The sequence below is a fragment of the Zalophus californianus genome, chromosome 11, assembly GCF_009762305.2.
Source record: "Zalophus californianus isolate mZalCal1 chromosome 11, mZalCal1.pri.v2, whole genome shotgun sequence".
Lineage (NCBI taxonomy): Eukaryota > Metazoa > Chordata > Mammalia > Carnivora > Otariidae > Zalophus > Zalophus californianus.
This window is the reverse complement of record NC_045605.1, coordinates 21,127,665-21,139,712: the sequence shown is the minus strand read 5'-3', so window position 1 is coordinate 21,139,712 and position 12,048 is coordinate 21,127,665. Positions and strand designations below refer to the sequence as shown.

General features: G+C 48.2%; 1 protein-coding gene across 4 annotated transcripts in view; it reads left to right on the top strand.

Moving 5' to 3' along the window:
• The window catches only part of FEZ1 (fasciculation and elongation protein zeta 1), a 44,081-nt gene that overhangs the window by 31,600 nt on the left and 433 nt on the right, over positions 1–12,048 (top strand). For 3 of the 4 annotated variants that reach the window (XM_027580530.1, XM_027580528.1, XM_027580529.1), the window contains 6 exons: positions 219–387; positions 3,284–3,555; positions 4,523–4,603; positions 5,725–5,800; positions 9,651–9,716; positions 11,586–11,676. In XM_027580530.1, coding sequence (XP_027436331.1) covers positions 219–387; positions 3,284–3,555; positions 4,523–4,603; positions 5,725–5,800; positions 9,651–9,716; positions 11,586–11,676 — 755 coding nt within the window. The remainder of the gene's footprint in view (positions 1–218; positions 388–3,283; positions 3,556–4,522; positions 4,604–5,724; positions 5,801–9,650; positions 9,717–11,585; positions 11,677–12,048) is intronic. The other variant, XM_027580531.1, reaches the window with a different exon arrangement.

The following is a 12,048-nucleotide window of genomic DNA, read 5'->3' as shown; positions in this document are numbered from 1 at the left end:
AGATTGCACATTCAAGAGTGCTTTACATTAACGGAACAGTGTGTGTAAGCCTTTGGTCAGGTCTATTTTTATTATTATTCAACATTTATTAAATAACAATATTGCTTTAGGAATTTTATAGGCAGCAAGTTAGAGACATCCTTAACTGATCAAAATCCGAGTCGGGATGTCCCTCCAGCAGAGAACAGAGTTAGCACTCTCTTGCGTACCTCCTTCAGGTGATTGAGGAGATAGAAGAAATGATGCAGAACTCCCCAGACCCTGAGGAAGAAGAGGAGGTCCTGGAAGAGGAGGATGAGGGAGAAACCTCCTCCCAGGCAGACTCAGCCCTCCTGCGGGAGATGCAGGCCTTGACCCAGACCTTCAACAACAACTGGTCCCACGAAGGTGAGGGGCCTGGTGGGTGGGCTTACTGAGGATGAACCCTCCTGCCTGTGGGCCAGGCCGTGGGCACATGCTTTGCATGTAGCTAGTAGCACCTCCAATCCAGGGAGCTGGCAATCCCTTTCTTAGTGGCGGTCAGGAGAGAAGTTCGCAAATTTTGGGGGCTAGGGGGAAAGGCAGTCGAGCAAAATCAAAATGGTAAAACTAACCAAAGAACAAGACCGAAGCAGAATAAGCAGAAGAAATCGGAATCCATTCTCCAAAATGATGCTACCATAAAATCAATGAAAAAGGTAATAATCATGATAGCTGATATTTTTGGGAAGCTCTCTATGTGCCAGACCCAATTATAAGAATTTCTGTGCATCATCTCATTTCATCCCCACCCCAACTCCATTAAGATTGGGGTAATTGAGGATGCTGAGAGGCTAAGTGACTTGTTCAATGCCACTGCTGGGGACATATAATTAAAAACAGAATCTCCTCCCCACCCAGAAAACCTTTCCACAGAAGAAGAGAAAGCCAACAATTTTATTATTGAATAAGCGTGAAGCCAGAACAGAGCGCCCTTCACAGGCAATCCGCTGAAGGGATTGCAAAACCAGAAAGAAATCCTACTCTCGTCTACAACCCATTACATTAAATCGGTTTAGCAGTCTGGAGAAGGGCGACTAGTTAGGGCCCTGTCATCTTCCTTGATGATGACTTTTCCAACCTGTGCCTCCCAGGTGGTTGAGGAAATACTGCTGAGTCCTGGGACTGACAAGGGGCTTATTTTGCTGTCCAAATGATTGGTGTCCATCTGCAAAGGACAGAGGAAGGCATTCGCAGAGAACAGGCAGGGGAAGGAGAGAGAGAGAGTCTCTTTCCTTACTTTCAACAGGGAGAGCCAAGCTTCCTATTTTTCATTTGTATCTGCCCCAACACCACATCCCGGTGGTAAGCGGTGGGGCCCACAAGCAAAGCCAGGCAGGTTAACGCCAGAATCCACACTCTTTTTTTTTTTTTTTAAAGGTTTTATTTATTTATTTGTCAGAGAGAGAGAGAGAGAGAGAGCACAAGCAGGGGGAGTGGCAGGCAGAAGGAGAAGCAGGCTCCCTGCTGAGCATGGAGTCTGATTTGGGACTCGATCCCAGGACCCTGGGATCACGACCTGAGCTGAAGGCAGACGCTTAGCCGACTGAGCCACCCAGGCATCCCCAGAATCCACACTCTTAATCTGTGTGTCGTGTTAGCTCTCTGACACAGGTTCATAGTAATTATGATCACGCAAAGAAAGGGGTGGATAAGGTGTGAAATGAAAGGATATGACACAGCAAAGGCAGAACTGAGTATAAAAGCCATCCGTCTGGAAGGGTAATGGTGCCCGTCCTGCAGGAGGGGCCGCGCTCCTTGGGAGGAGATGCACCTGTGGGCTGGCAGAGACTTAGAAACAATGCAGAGGGAAGGCCGGCTGGGCAGGTGTCAAGGTCCAAACACGGGTGAAAATCGAGGCCTGCTCTGAGGAACCATGTCCTGAAAATGAAACTCTGTGGCTCTGAAGAGCAGAGTCCGGGGTCAGGGCAAAAGCAGAAGGAATGTGTTCGCAATGATGGGGCAGATTTGGCTGTGGAGCTGCATTCAGGCTGGTCTCAGCCACACAAAGGCTCCAAACATAGCTGCGCTCAGCGGAAGACTCAGGAAAACAGCTGAAGTGCACAGTGAAATGGCAAACGCAGGAGGGGACAGCTCTAAAGAGCAGAATAAAGGGGGAGGTCGAACCGAGTCAGCAAATCCACAGGCCACGGCAGAAACAGAGAAGTAAAATGGATTCCGGGGCAGAAACAAAAGATGTTAGAAAGGGACAAATTTGAAAAGATGCTCCCCCCAATCTATTATTATTATTATTATTGTTGTTGTTTTAAGTAGGCTCCCTGCCCACCATGGGGCTTGAACTCGTAACCTTGGGATCGAGAGTGGCATGCTCTACAGACTGAGCCCACCAGACGCACTCTCCCCCCCAATCTATTTTAAATGAAGAAATCAGAAGGGACAAGAGCTTAAGACTAAGTTTTCTGTACCCCATTATCTCAGCTTCCCTTTCCTTTTCTCTGACAGCAGGCTCGGTACCAGCCAGCCAGGGCGCACTTTTCAGTCTGTGGTCCCAGTCTGCCGCACGCTTCCCGTGTTTCTGAATATCTGCACTGTCGCGCAGGACCATGGGGTGAAGGGGGCTCAGATCGCTGTGCTTATTTTGCTGGCCGGCTAGATCTTGATCAGCTCTTGGGACAAACGCCGCCTCTCTCCTGCTCTGCAGCACCTATGCCCAAAACCTCCTCTTAATGTTTTCTCCTCTGATCCTTGACCCATTTCACACCAGGAATATCAGAGACACAGAGGAAAAATAGGAAGAGGAAGAAGGGATCAAAAAGTCACATGTCTGTCCATGCACATTTTTTTTTAAAGATTTTATTTATTTGTTAGAGAGAGCACAAGCAGGGGGAGTGGCAGGCAGAGCCAGCAGAGGGAGAAGCAGGCTCTCCTCGGAGCAAGGAGCCCGATGCGGGACTCGATTCCAGGACCCTGGGATCATGACCTGAAGCCGAAGGCAGATGCTTAACTGACTGAGCCACCCAGGCGTCCCCATCCATGCACATTTTTGTGAACGGAGTCCACGGGCTTCTGTGGGGACTGTTTCTTCTTCCTCTTTTGTTATCCTGAGAGTGGTGTGCACTTTGGCTGTCGTATATGGGTCCCTTCCTTCCTGGTGTGCCCCTGAATTGCCAGTCCTGTAAGGAGGTGGGAGGGGTCCCCTCGGGAGGGGCAGCCCCACCTCACACGGCAGCGGCCCCGGGAGCCGTCCGGTGGGCTCTGGCTCGGCTGCAGGGATGGTCACCTGCGGGACGGTCTCCCCCTGCAGGCCTGAGGCACCTGTCTGGGTCGGAGCTGAGCGAGCTGCTGGACCAGGTGGAGGGCGCCATCCGGGACTTCTCGGAGGAGCTGGTGCAACAGCTGGCCCGCCGGGACGAGCTGGAGTTCGAGAAGGAAGTGAAGAACTCCTTCATTACGGTGCTTATCGAGGTTCAGAACAAGCAGAAGGAGCAGCGAGAACTGATGAAGAAGAGGCGGAAAGAAAAAGGTCTGAGCCTGCAGAGCAGCCGGATAGAGAAGGGAAACCAGATGCCGCTCAAGGTAGGTGAACCGCCCCGCGGGCAGACGAGGTGCATCCGGCCTCCAAGCCTCGCCGTGTGGGGCCCCGGTACCCCGCCTGCACAGGCCCATGAGCAGACCGGGATTGAGCAGTGACTGTGAGCAGGACCCTTGGCAGCAGTAGGGCTGTAAAGAGAGAGAAGGCACCCCTTTCTCCTTTCCTCCCCTTGAGGACCTCGGTCTAGCTGGGGGACACCAGACGTGGACATGGGAAAATACTTGCGTGTGGTCTGTGTTCCCTGAGGCACGACCTTAGAAAGAGGGGTGAAGGTGGCTAAGATTGAGGGGCGCTGTGCCCCGGGACTCAGGGTCGGCATCCCCGCTACTCATCCTGACTGCTCTCTTTAGGATGGCGGGGGCGGGGGCGGGGCGCGGTTGTTTCGGGATTGAAAATTCTGACGCCTTGCCGTAGACTGACAGGATTCTTCAAACCAGTGGTTCTTGATCAGGGAAGCTCAGGAGAATCCTCCAAGGAGATTATTCAAAACACATTGGCCGAGGCACTGTCCCAGACCTCCTGAATTGGGCCTCGGCTTGTGCATTTTGGAAAAGGCTTCCCAGATGACGACAGCAGCTTTACCTCTGCTCTCCCCAGTGGCCGGACATTTTGTTTTCCTCTGTGAGAGGCTTGCATCATCACCTGCCTCAGGTGTACGGTCCTGCTTTATTCTTTCTGTCCACACGGAGGCTGAAATGAGGAAACCGGGGGTGTGCAGGGGGACCCATTGCCTCGAGGGACCACTAAGATAGGAGTCTTTGAGACCCTACTCTTGGTTCTTGCAAAACTCAGGCTTAAATTTTGGCCTGTTTTTTAGCTCAGGTGTTATCCGGGGCAGGGTGGTGGCCGGTGGGTCTGGGTGGCTTAGGGAGGACACCCAAGTCCCCTGGGAGTGATGACTATGAAGCAGGAAGCATGGAAGGCATCTATCTCCTCCCCCTCTCTCCCCAGCGCTTCAGCATGGAAGGCATCTCCAACATTCTGCAGAGCGGCATCCGCCAGACCTTTGGCTCCTCAGGAACGGACAAACAGGTACAAGCAGTTCCCCAGCTCCCAGCTTTCCTCCCGGACTCTTGCAGCCCGGCCTCCCCTGCAGACCGGGGCATGGTGACTCACTAGAGTTATCCCAGCCCTCGGGCAGAGGGAGGTCTTAACATCTTCTTCCACTCTTAAGAAGGGACAGGCAGGTCTTTTACAAGGTGAACTGGTTTTTGTCTTGTTTTGTTTTGTTTTGTTTTGTTTGAGCTGTTGCCGGGCCCTCAGGTGCAAAGATGAGTCAGTCTTGGTCCCCGCTCTCACGAAGTGCATAATCTGATAGAAAGGGCAAGTGCATAAACGGACAAGTTTGGAGTAAGCGCACGTAATTGTGTTCGTGCGTCGGACATCTTTGTAGCTGAATCCTAAGGGTGAGAATTGTAGCACTGCAGCATGCGAAGAGATTTGGGGAACATCTAACCCAGTCCCCTCATTTTGCAGCGGTGAGAACTAAGATCTGGAGAGATTAGGTCTTCTCTCAAGACCACACTGCTAGGGGCAGAACCAAGACCAAAATATAAGTCTTTTGGCATTTGGGCTGGAGCTCTTCTCACTGGGGGACCGAGAGAACCTCCCCCCCAACCTTCAGGATCTCTCTGGCACCCTGTTCTCGCGCCCCACCAGGCCAAGATGATCTTGTTGTAGAAGCACCTCATATCCAGCAGAGGGAGCAAACCCAACGTCCGAGACCAAGGTTGAGGTTCTCTCCCCTGTCATTTTTGACAAAAGAGAGACCGTTTGATTTCATATTTCACAGCAAAGGATACAAAAGTATAATCTCCCTTTAAAATGTTCTCTGCGCTAACCCTGAAGGAGAAAAAGCTCACCAGGACTCCTAAATGTCCAAAAGCTTGTATTGTCAGAAGAATGTATTCGATGGCATGGAGGGCTAGTATGGGAAAGACTTATTTTAGAGACTTTCGCCAGAGATGGGGAAAGGGTCCCGAGGCAGTGGTGGGCAGAGTATCATGGGGGTTGCTGAGAGTGTCAGCTTCGATGGAGCATGTTGGGGAGAGACGATCACAGTCCCCATGCGAATTGTCAACGGGTCTCCCCTGTGGAGGGTCCACACTTGTGTCTCCAGCCCTGCCTGGCATGTCTGTATGTTTATCTCATAGTATCTGAACACGGTCATCCCTTATGAGAAGAAAGCCTTGCCCCCGTCAGTGGAAGATCTCCAGATGCTGACAAACAGTGAGTTCCTCTCATCCCCAGAGAGATGGGCTCCGTCCCTCCCTCCCCGTGAGGGGCAGCGGTTAGACGGGTCAGGATGTGCTCCGTATCCCTGCGTCACTTTCCTCCCATGCAGGGGCAAAACTAAAGTGCTCTGCAGTGTTACCCAGAGCTGTCTTGTTTTCTCCCTGGTTCCTTTTAAAGGGCAGAGTCTTGCCAGGAAGGAATGAGCTGGTGAAAGAGGTTGGGGGCGGGGGGGGGGGGTGCCCTCTCTGTGGCTCACCCAGCAGTGCTCAAAGCCTTGCCTTCCCTGCCTTGTCTGGGCAGCAACTTGCGGTTGCTTTGTCCCACCTATGGCCCCGCAGCAAGGGGCTTGGTCCATGGGGCTGGCTGCATTTTTAAGGAGAAGCAAGGCTTCTTGGGTGGCAGGGGTGGGTGACCAGAAAGAATAGTTTTCTTTCCAGGAAATGACTGCCCCCTCTCCTCTGCTTTGGCTCTATTGTCAAATATTAATAAACATCCTGAGTGATGGGAGAAACCAGTGTGTGATAAAGAGCCCTTTGTAGGCAAAATCTCTTTACGTACATCAAGCACAACAACCCCCCAAGGGCTGGGGGTGCACAGTATTAGCCATCAGTGTCAGCCCTGATTCTTTTAGGAAGAGAAAAATCCGAGGCCGAGATGGGGTGGCAGGCTCAGTGAATCACAAGAATGTCCATCTCCCTGGCAACCGTGCACTGCGCCCAGTGACATAGTCACCAGGTCTGTCCAGCCCATCGGCGCCCTGCCTCCGCCTCTGAGGGAATGGCTTGAGCAGCGGGCTAGGGCTAGTGCAGGGCCATTTGCTACCCCAGGGGAGGGCAAGAGGAGTTTCTTCTGTTCAGCTGAGGAAGACAGACACCTGCTGCCCCCCCTCCCCCCGACCCCGGTGCTATAAAGGTGACCAGACATTTTCATTGCTATCAATCTGGGGAACCAAAGCAGAAGGTTCTGGTAAACAGAAACACTGCCTACATCCATGGATACCGCGTCCTTGAGAATCTCTCCTCTTCACTCCTTTTAAACTCCTTTATTTGCATACATAGGCACTAAGATTTTTTTTCAAGGGAGCAGACAGACAGCAACGAACTGACATTTATAGGTGTTTGTGTTTTCACAAGTAGTTAAGCATTTGGAAAATAATTTGGACAGATTACGAAGGTTGATATATGTAAAGTACTCGATCATTTTTTTTTAAAGGAAGGAGCTATAAATTTATTATAGATACCCATTCAGGAATTCAGTGCGAAATCCTTTCATTTTAATTAAGAAACAGTGAGTTTATTTACATGTTTCAAGTTCGTTTAAAAATTTTTAATTGGAGTGTATCCATCATTTAGAATAGTTTGGAAATACAGAACAGTGAACAAAAGAAAATAAATAATTCATTGTCCCCTCCACTGTGGTTACTATTTTGGTGTTTTCAGCCATAATGTTTTATGTCTTCTGCACATACTTGGGATTATACTGGCTATAAAATTTTGTATTATGATTTTAGTCATATCAGTTAACATTTGGTTAACATTCTTTTTATGGCTTTCTCTTCTATCATGTGGGTACACCACATTCCAATATTTTATTCTTTTTAAGAGAAAAAACTGCCATCTTCCCTGAATGTGAATTCTGCTGCAGGTTATAAAAGCTTTCTTTTTTTTTTTTTGACCAATCCTCATATGGATCTGTGAATGTCTTCTTTTTACTCCTGAACCAAGGATGTCCTGGACCAGCTCTTGGGACCGAACAACTCCTGTACATTTTGGATTTTGGCAATGAACTTAGACACATATTGGCTGAATGCAAGGATTACATTTTTACAGCTGTCTTCTTTTTTTTTTTTTTTTAGATTTTATTTATTTGAGAGAGAGAGAGAGAGCACAAGCAGGGGGAGGGGCAGAAACAGATTCCCCACTGAGCAAGGAGCCGGAGGTGAGGCTCGATCCCGGGGACGCTGGGATCAAGACTTGAGCCGAAGGCAGACGCTTAACCCACTGAGCCACCCAGGCGCTGCCCACAGCTGTCTTCTTGGTGCAGCATTTTGTGTGCCCATATTCAGTTGTAAAGTACTTCCAGCCTGTTAGGTTGACAGGAATACACATCCAAAACCTACAGAAGAAATAAAAGAAACCAACACCTGGAGAGCCCCAGTTTCAGGCTCTTTCTTTCCTCTGGACCTGGCCACTGACTCATGCCACCCCCAGGTTCCGTCCATCACCCACTCCCCATTTTTGGAGTCAAGTTTCGTGACCCTGACCTGAAGCAAGGCAGGGTCAACAATGGAGAGCAAGGCCATGGAAACGGATGGAGATCCATCCCCATATTGTCGAAGCTGCCTCCTCCTGGTGACCGGTGTTGGCTGACCTTTACTGCTTTCCCTCCTCGCAGAAAAGCAAAGCGTACTCATTGAAGAAGGCCAGACCCTGGGCGCCTGGGTGGCTCAGTTGTTAAGCCGTTGTCTTCGGCTCAGGTCATGATCCCGGGATTCTGGGATGAGCCCAGCATCAGGCTCCCTGCTCGGCGGGAAGCCTGCTTCTCCCTCTCCCACTCCCCCTGCTTGTGTTCCCTCTCTCGCTGTTTACAATATCTTAAATATCTCTCTGTCAATACAATATCACATATCTCTCTGTCAAATAAATAAGTAAAATCTTAAAAAAAAAAAAAAAAAGGCCAGACCCTGCAGAAATAGGATGTAGAAAGGAGCATCCCCTGTGGTTTTGCATCCAGAGATAACCAGTCTTAACACTTTCATGCACATTCTGCCAGATTTTTTTCTATGAATATTAGCATTTATTTATTAATTTAGAAGTTAATCCATAATGTTCTGCAGCCTTCTTGCTTCACCGGTAAATATGTCTTGTACCCATGGATCTGTTTCTTGTTTTTCATGGAGCTCTGTAAGACTACATGGGATAGACACACCATGGTTTATTTAAGGGATCTGTGATGAAGAATATTATCGGTGCACTCTCTCCTCCCCTCATTTTATGATATTGTAAACAAAGTCCAACAACATTCTTAAAAGATTTTCTACAAAGCTGACTTCCACAATATGAATTATGAATATGAGAAAGCGCTACCTCGTTTAATAACAGAAAAAACTATTTTCAAAACTTCTATAAAAAAAGCCTTTACACTTTTGTAACTTCCCTCTTGTTTGCCTTATATGTGTGTAAATCATGAAGTGTCTCAATGAAAAGTCTATGAGCTCCTTGAGGGTCCATAATTCTTCTGCATTTCCACAAATTCTAGCACTATAGTGGGCATAAAATAGAAAATAAATTATTTGTTAAAATAAGTTCATTTGTTATTGATAAATAGCAATAATAATTTATGATTATAATAATTACAGAAATGTTTCCAATATCTGCTTACATGAATAGAATGTCCTTAGTGCTCGCTTCGGCAGCACATATACTAGAATGTCCTTAAAGACTTTTATTGGTGATTCAATAATGTGATGATTGTTATTCTTAATTTATATTGCATCTGAAAGCTGATTCTTTTTTAAGTTGCTTTATTTCTTTTCATGCTTATTAAAAATAGATACTTAGGAAATAATGTGGAGATTATAGATGAGCCAAAAAAAAAAAGTAAAATATAAAAGAAAATAAAGTCACCAACAGGCCACTCTGACTTTTTGGATGTATTCTACTCCATCAGCATGTGGAATGTTGATGCTTGACAGAAGCTGCTAGACGTTTGCTCCATACTCAGTGAATGTCTCGTTTCGTTGAATCATTTCTCACTCTTGGGTCGGTGGGTTGTCTGCCTAGAAGTGAGCTTTATGCCCTGCTGGCATCTCGGCTCATCTCTCTCTCTCTCTCTCCTTCCCTAGTTCTCTTTGCCATGAAGGAGGATAATGAGAAGGTGCCCACTTTGCTAACGGACTACATTTTAAAAGGTGAGAGCAGCCCCCGGGACCCCTGGAGCGCGGCTTCCTGGGGTCCCCTCCCCCAGGCCTGCCGCGGGGGGAGCCCGCTCTGCTCCTCAACCTTCCCGGAGCATCCTTCCACCCAGACTGCACAGGGCACACAGGGCCAGGGGCCGCCCGTGGGCAATTGTGAGGCCCTCACAGGAATGGGGTTTTGTCCTTGCATGTTGCCAGGAGGCGGGAGAAGGAGATTCCTTCATCCCAGAGTCACCAGAGCGCCACCACATTAGAGCAGCAGAACCAGATTGTGAAAGTTCTGGAGAGTGCAGGCTATTTCGTGGGGAAAAACCAGAGCCCAGGCTACGTGTACTAGTCTCAGCTGCTTGAAGTCATGCCTAGCTACATCTTTTCCTGACTTTTGTTTTATCTTTTATTAAGGAAACTGTTAACATATATGGGTCGAGTGACCGGAATAGTGAACTCTCATGTACTCATCCTGCTTCAGTGACCACTGATTCATGGCTGATCACTGTTCACTTACACCCCTACCTAGTTTCTCCCCTCCATATTATTTTGAAGCAAATCCCAACCATCAGTTTTCTTAATCTATAAGTATTTCAGTGTACATTTCTTTTCTTTTGTTTTTTTTTTTAAAGATTTTATTTATTTATTTGACAGAGAGAGACACAGCGAGAGCAGGAACACAAGCAGGGGGAGTGGCAGAGGGAGAAGCAGGCTTCCCGCCGAGCAGGGAGCCCAGTGCAGGGCTGGATCCCAGGACCCTGGGACCATGACCTGAGCCGAAGGCAGACACCCAACAGCTGAGCCACCCAGGCGCCCCTCAGTGTACATTTCTAAAACATAAGGACTCTTTACAAAAAAACCTAACCGCAATATAAATGTCTCAATATCTTTGACTATCCAATCAGGGTTCACATTTCCCTGTTACATTTTCTCAGTCTGTTTGAATCAAGATCCAGTGAAAGCCCGTACATTGCAATTGGATAATATGTCTCCTAGATCTCTTTATATATATATATATATATATATATATATATTCTCTTTCCTTTCTTCTCATTCCTTGAAATTTATTTCTTGGAGAAACCAGGTTGTTTGCCCCATAGAATTTCCTTGTTTTGGCTTCTGCCAGTCGGTTGTGTCCCCATGGTTTAATTTAATATGTTCTTCCATTTTTTGTATTTCCTGTTAGCTGGCAGAGCTAGAGGCTGGATCAGACTCATTCTCAAATCTTTTGATAAGCATTACGCGGTCAGTGGTGCTCCATTAAGAGACACACATTCTCTGGTTGTCTTTCTTTTTGTGATGTTAATATCTGTATTAGTCAGCTCAGGCTGCTACAACAAAATACGGGGGGGGAGGGGCGGGGAGGGGAGGGGCTTCAACAACAGAAAGGTATTTTCTCACAGTTTCAGAGGCTAGAAGTCCATGATCAAGATGCCAGCAAATCCAGTTCCTAGCAAGGGCTCTCTTCTTGGCTTGTAGACAGCCACCCTCTTGCTGTGTCCTCACGTGGCCTCCCTCTCCTGTGTGCATGTGAAGGGAGAGAATGCTAGGGCTCTCTGGTGTCTCCTCTTATAAGGACACTAATCCTATCAGAGCAGAGCCCCATCCTATGACTCATTTAACCTCACCTCCTTAGAGGATCCATCTCCAAATACAGCTGCACATGGGAATTTGGTGGGGTGCCCTGGACATTCAGGCCGTAACAATATTCACTGATGGTCATCCGTTGTCTGGATTCTTGATTTCATTCAGCTTTGCACCACATGCACACACGACGTTGGGTATGGTTCCAGTAGGCTTGTGGATCTCGGTTAAGAACCTCTGGGTGGTATTGTTTCCATAAGGATCAGAAAGATTAGTCTTAAATTTCTGCAGGAGGACTTCAGGCTGAACATAGGGAAGAACTTCTGCCTCTTAAAGGCTTTCAAAGCCAATTTCTCAAAGGAGGTCTGTGGAAATGGGATCGGTAAGTCTGGGAGCCCGAGGGCTGGACCCCTTTCCCCACCGTGATCCACGGAAATGTCAGTGAATTCATAAAACTAGTTAACATTTACTGAGCACTTTCTATTTGCTTCTGAACAACCCTGTGGGGTAGGCAGAGGCACCGTCTACTGCACACACGGAGGAGCGAGCGCAGAGAGGTGGAGCGATTTCCCCAAGGTCGTAGAATTAGCACAGGCCAGATCTAGGGTTTGAACCCAGGCAGACAGGCATCCGAGACCTAATCAGTGCTCCAGACAGGCTACCTCCCATTGTCTCTTCCTTCTTCCGGAAGGAAGACATGTGACCGCAGTTATTCCCTGGGTCCTGGAGGGCGGCTCTCTGCTCGGGACAGGAC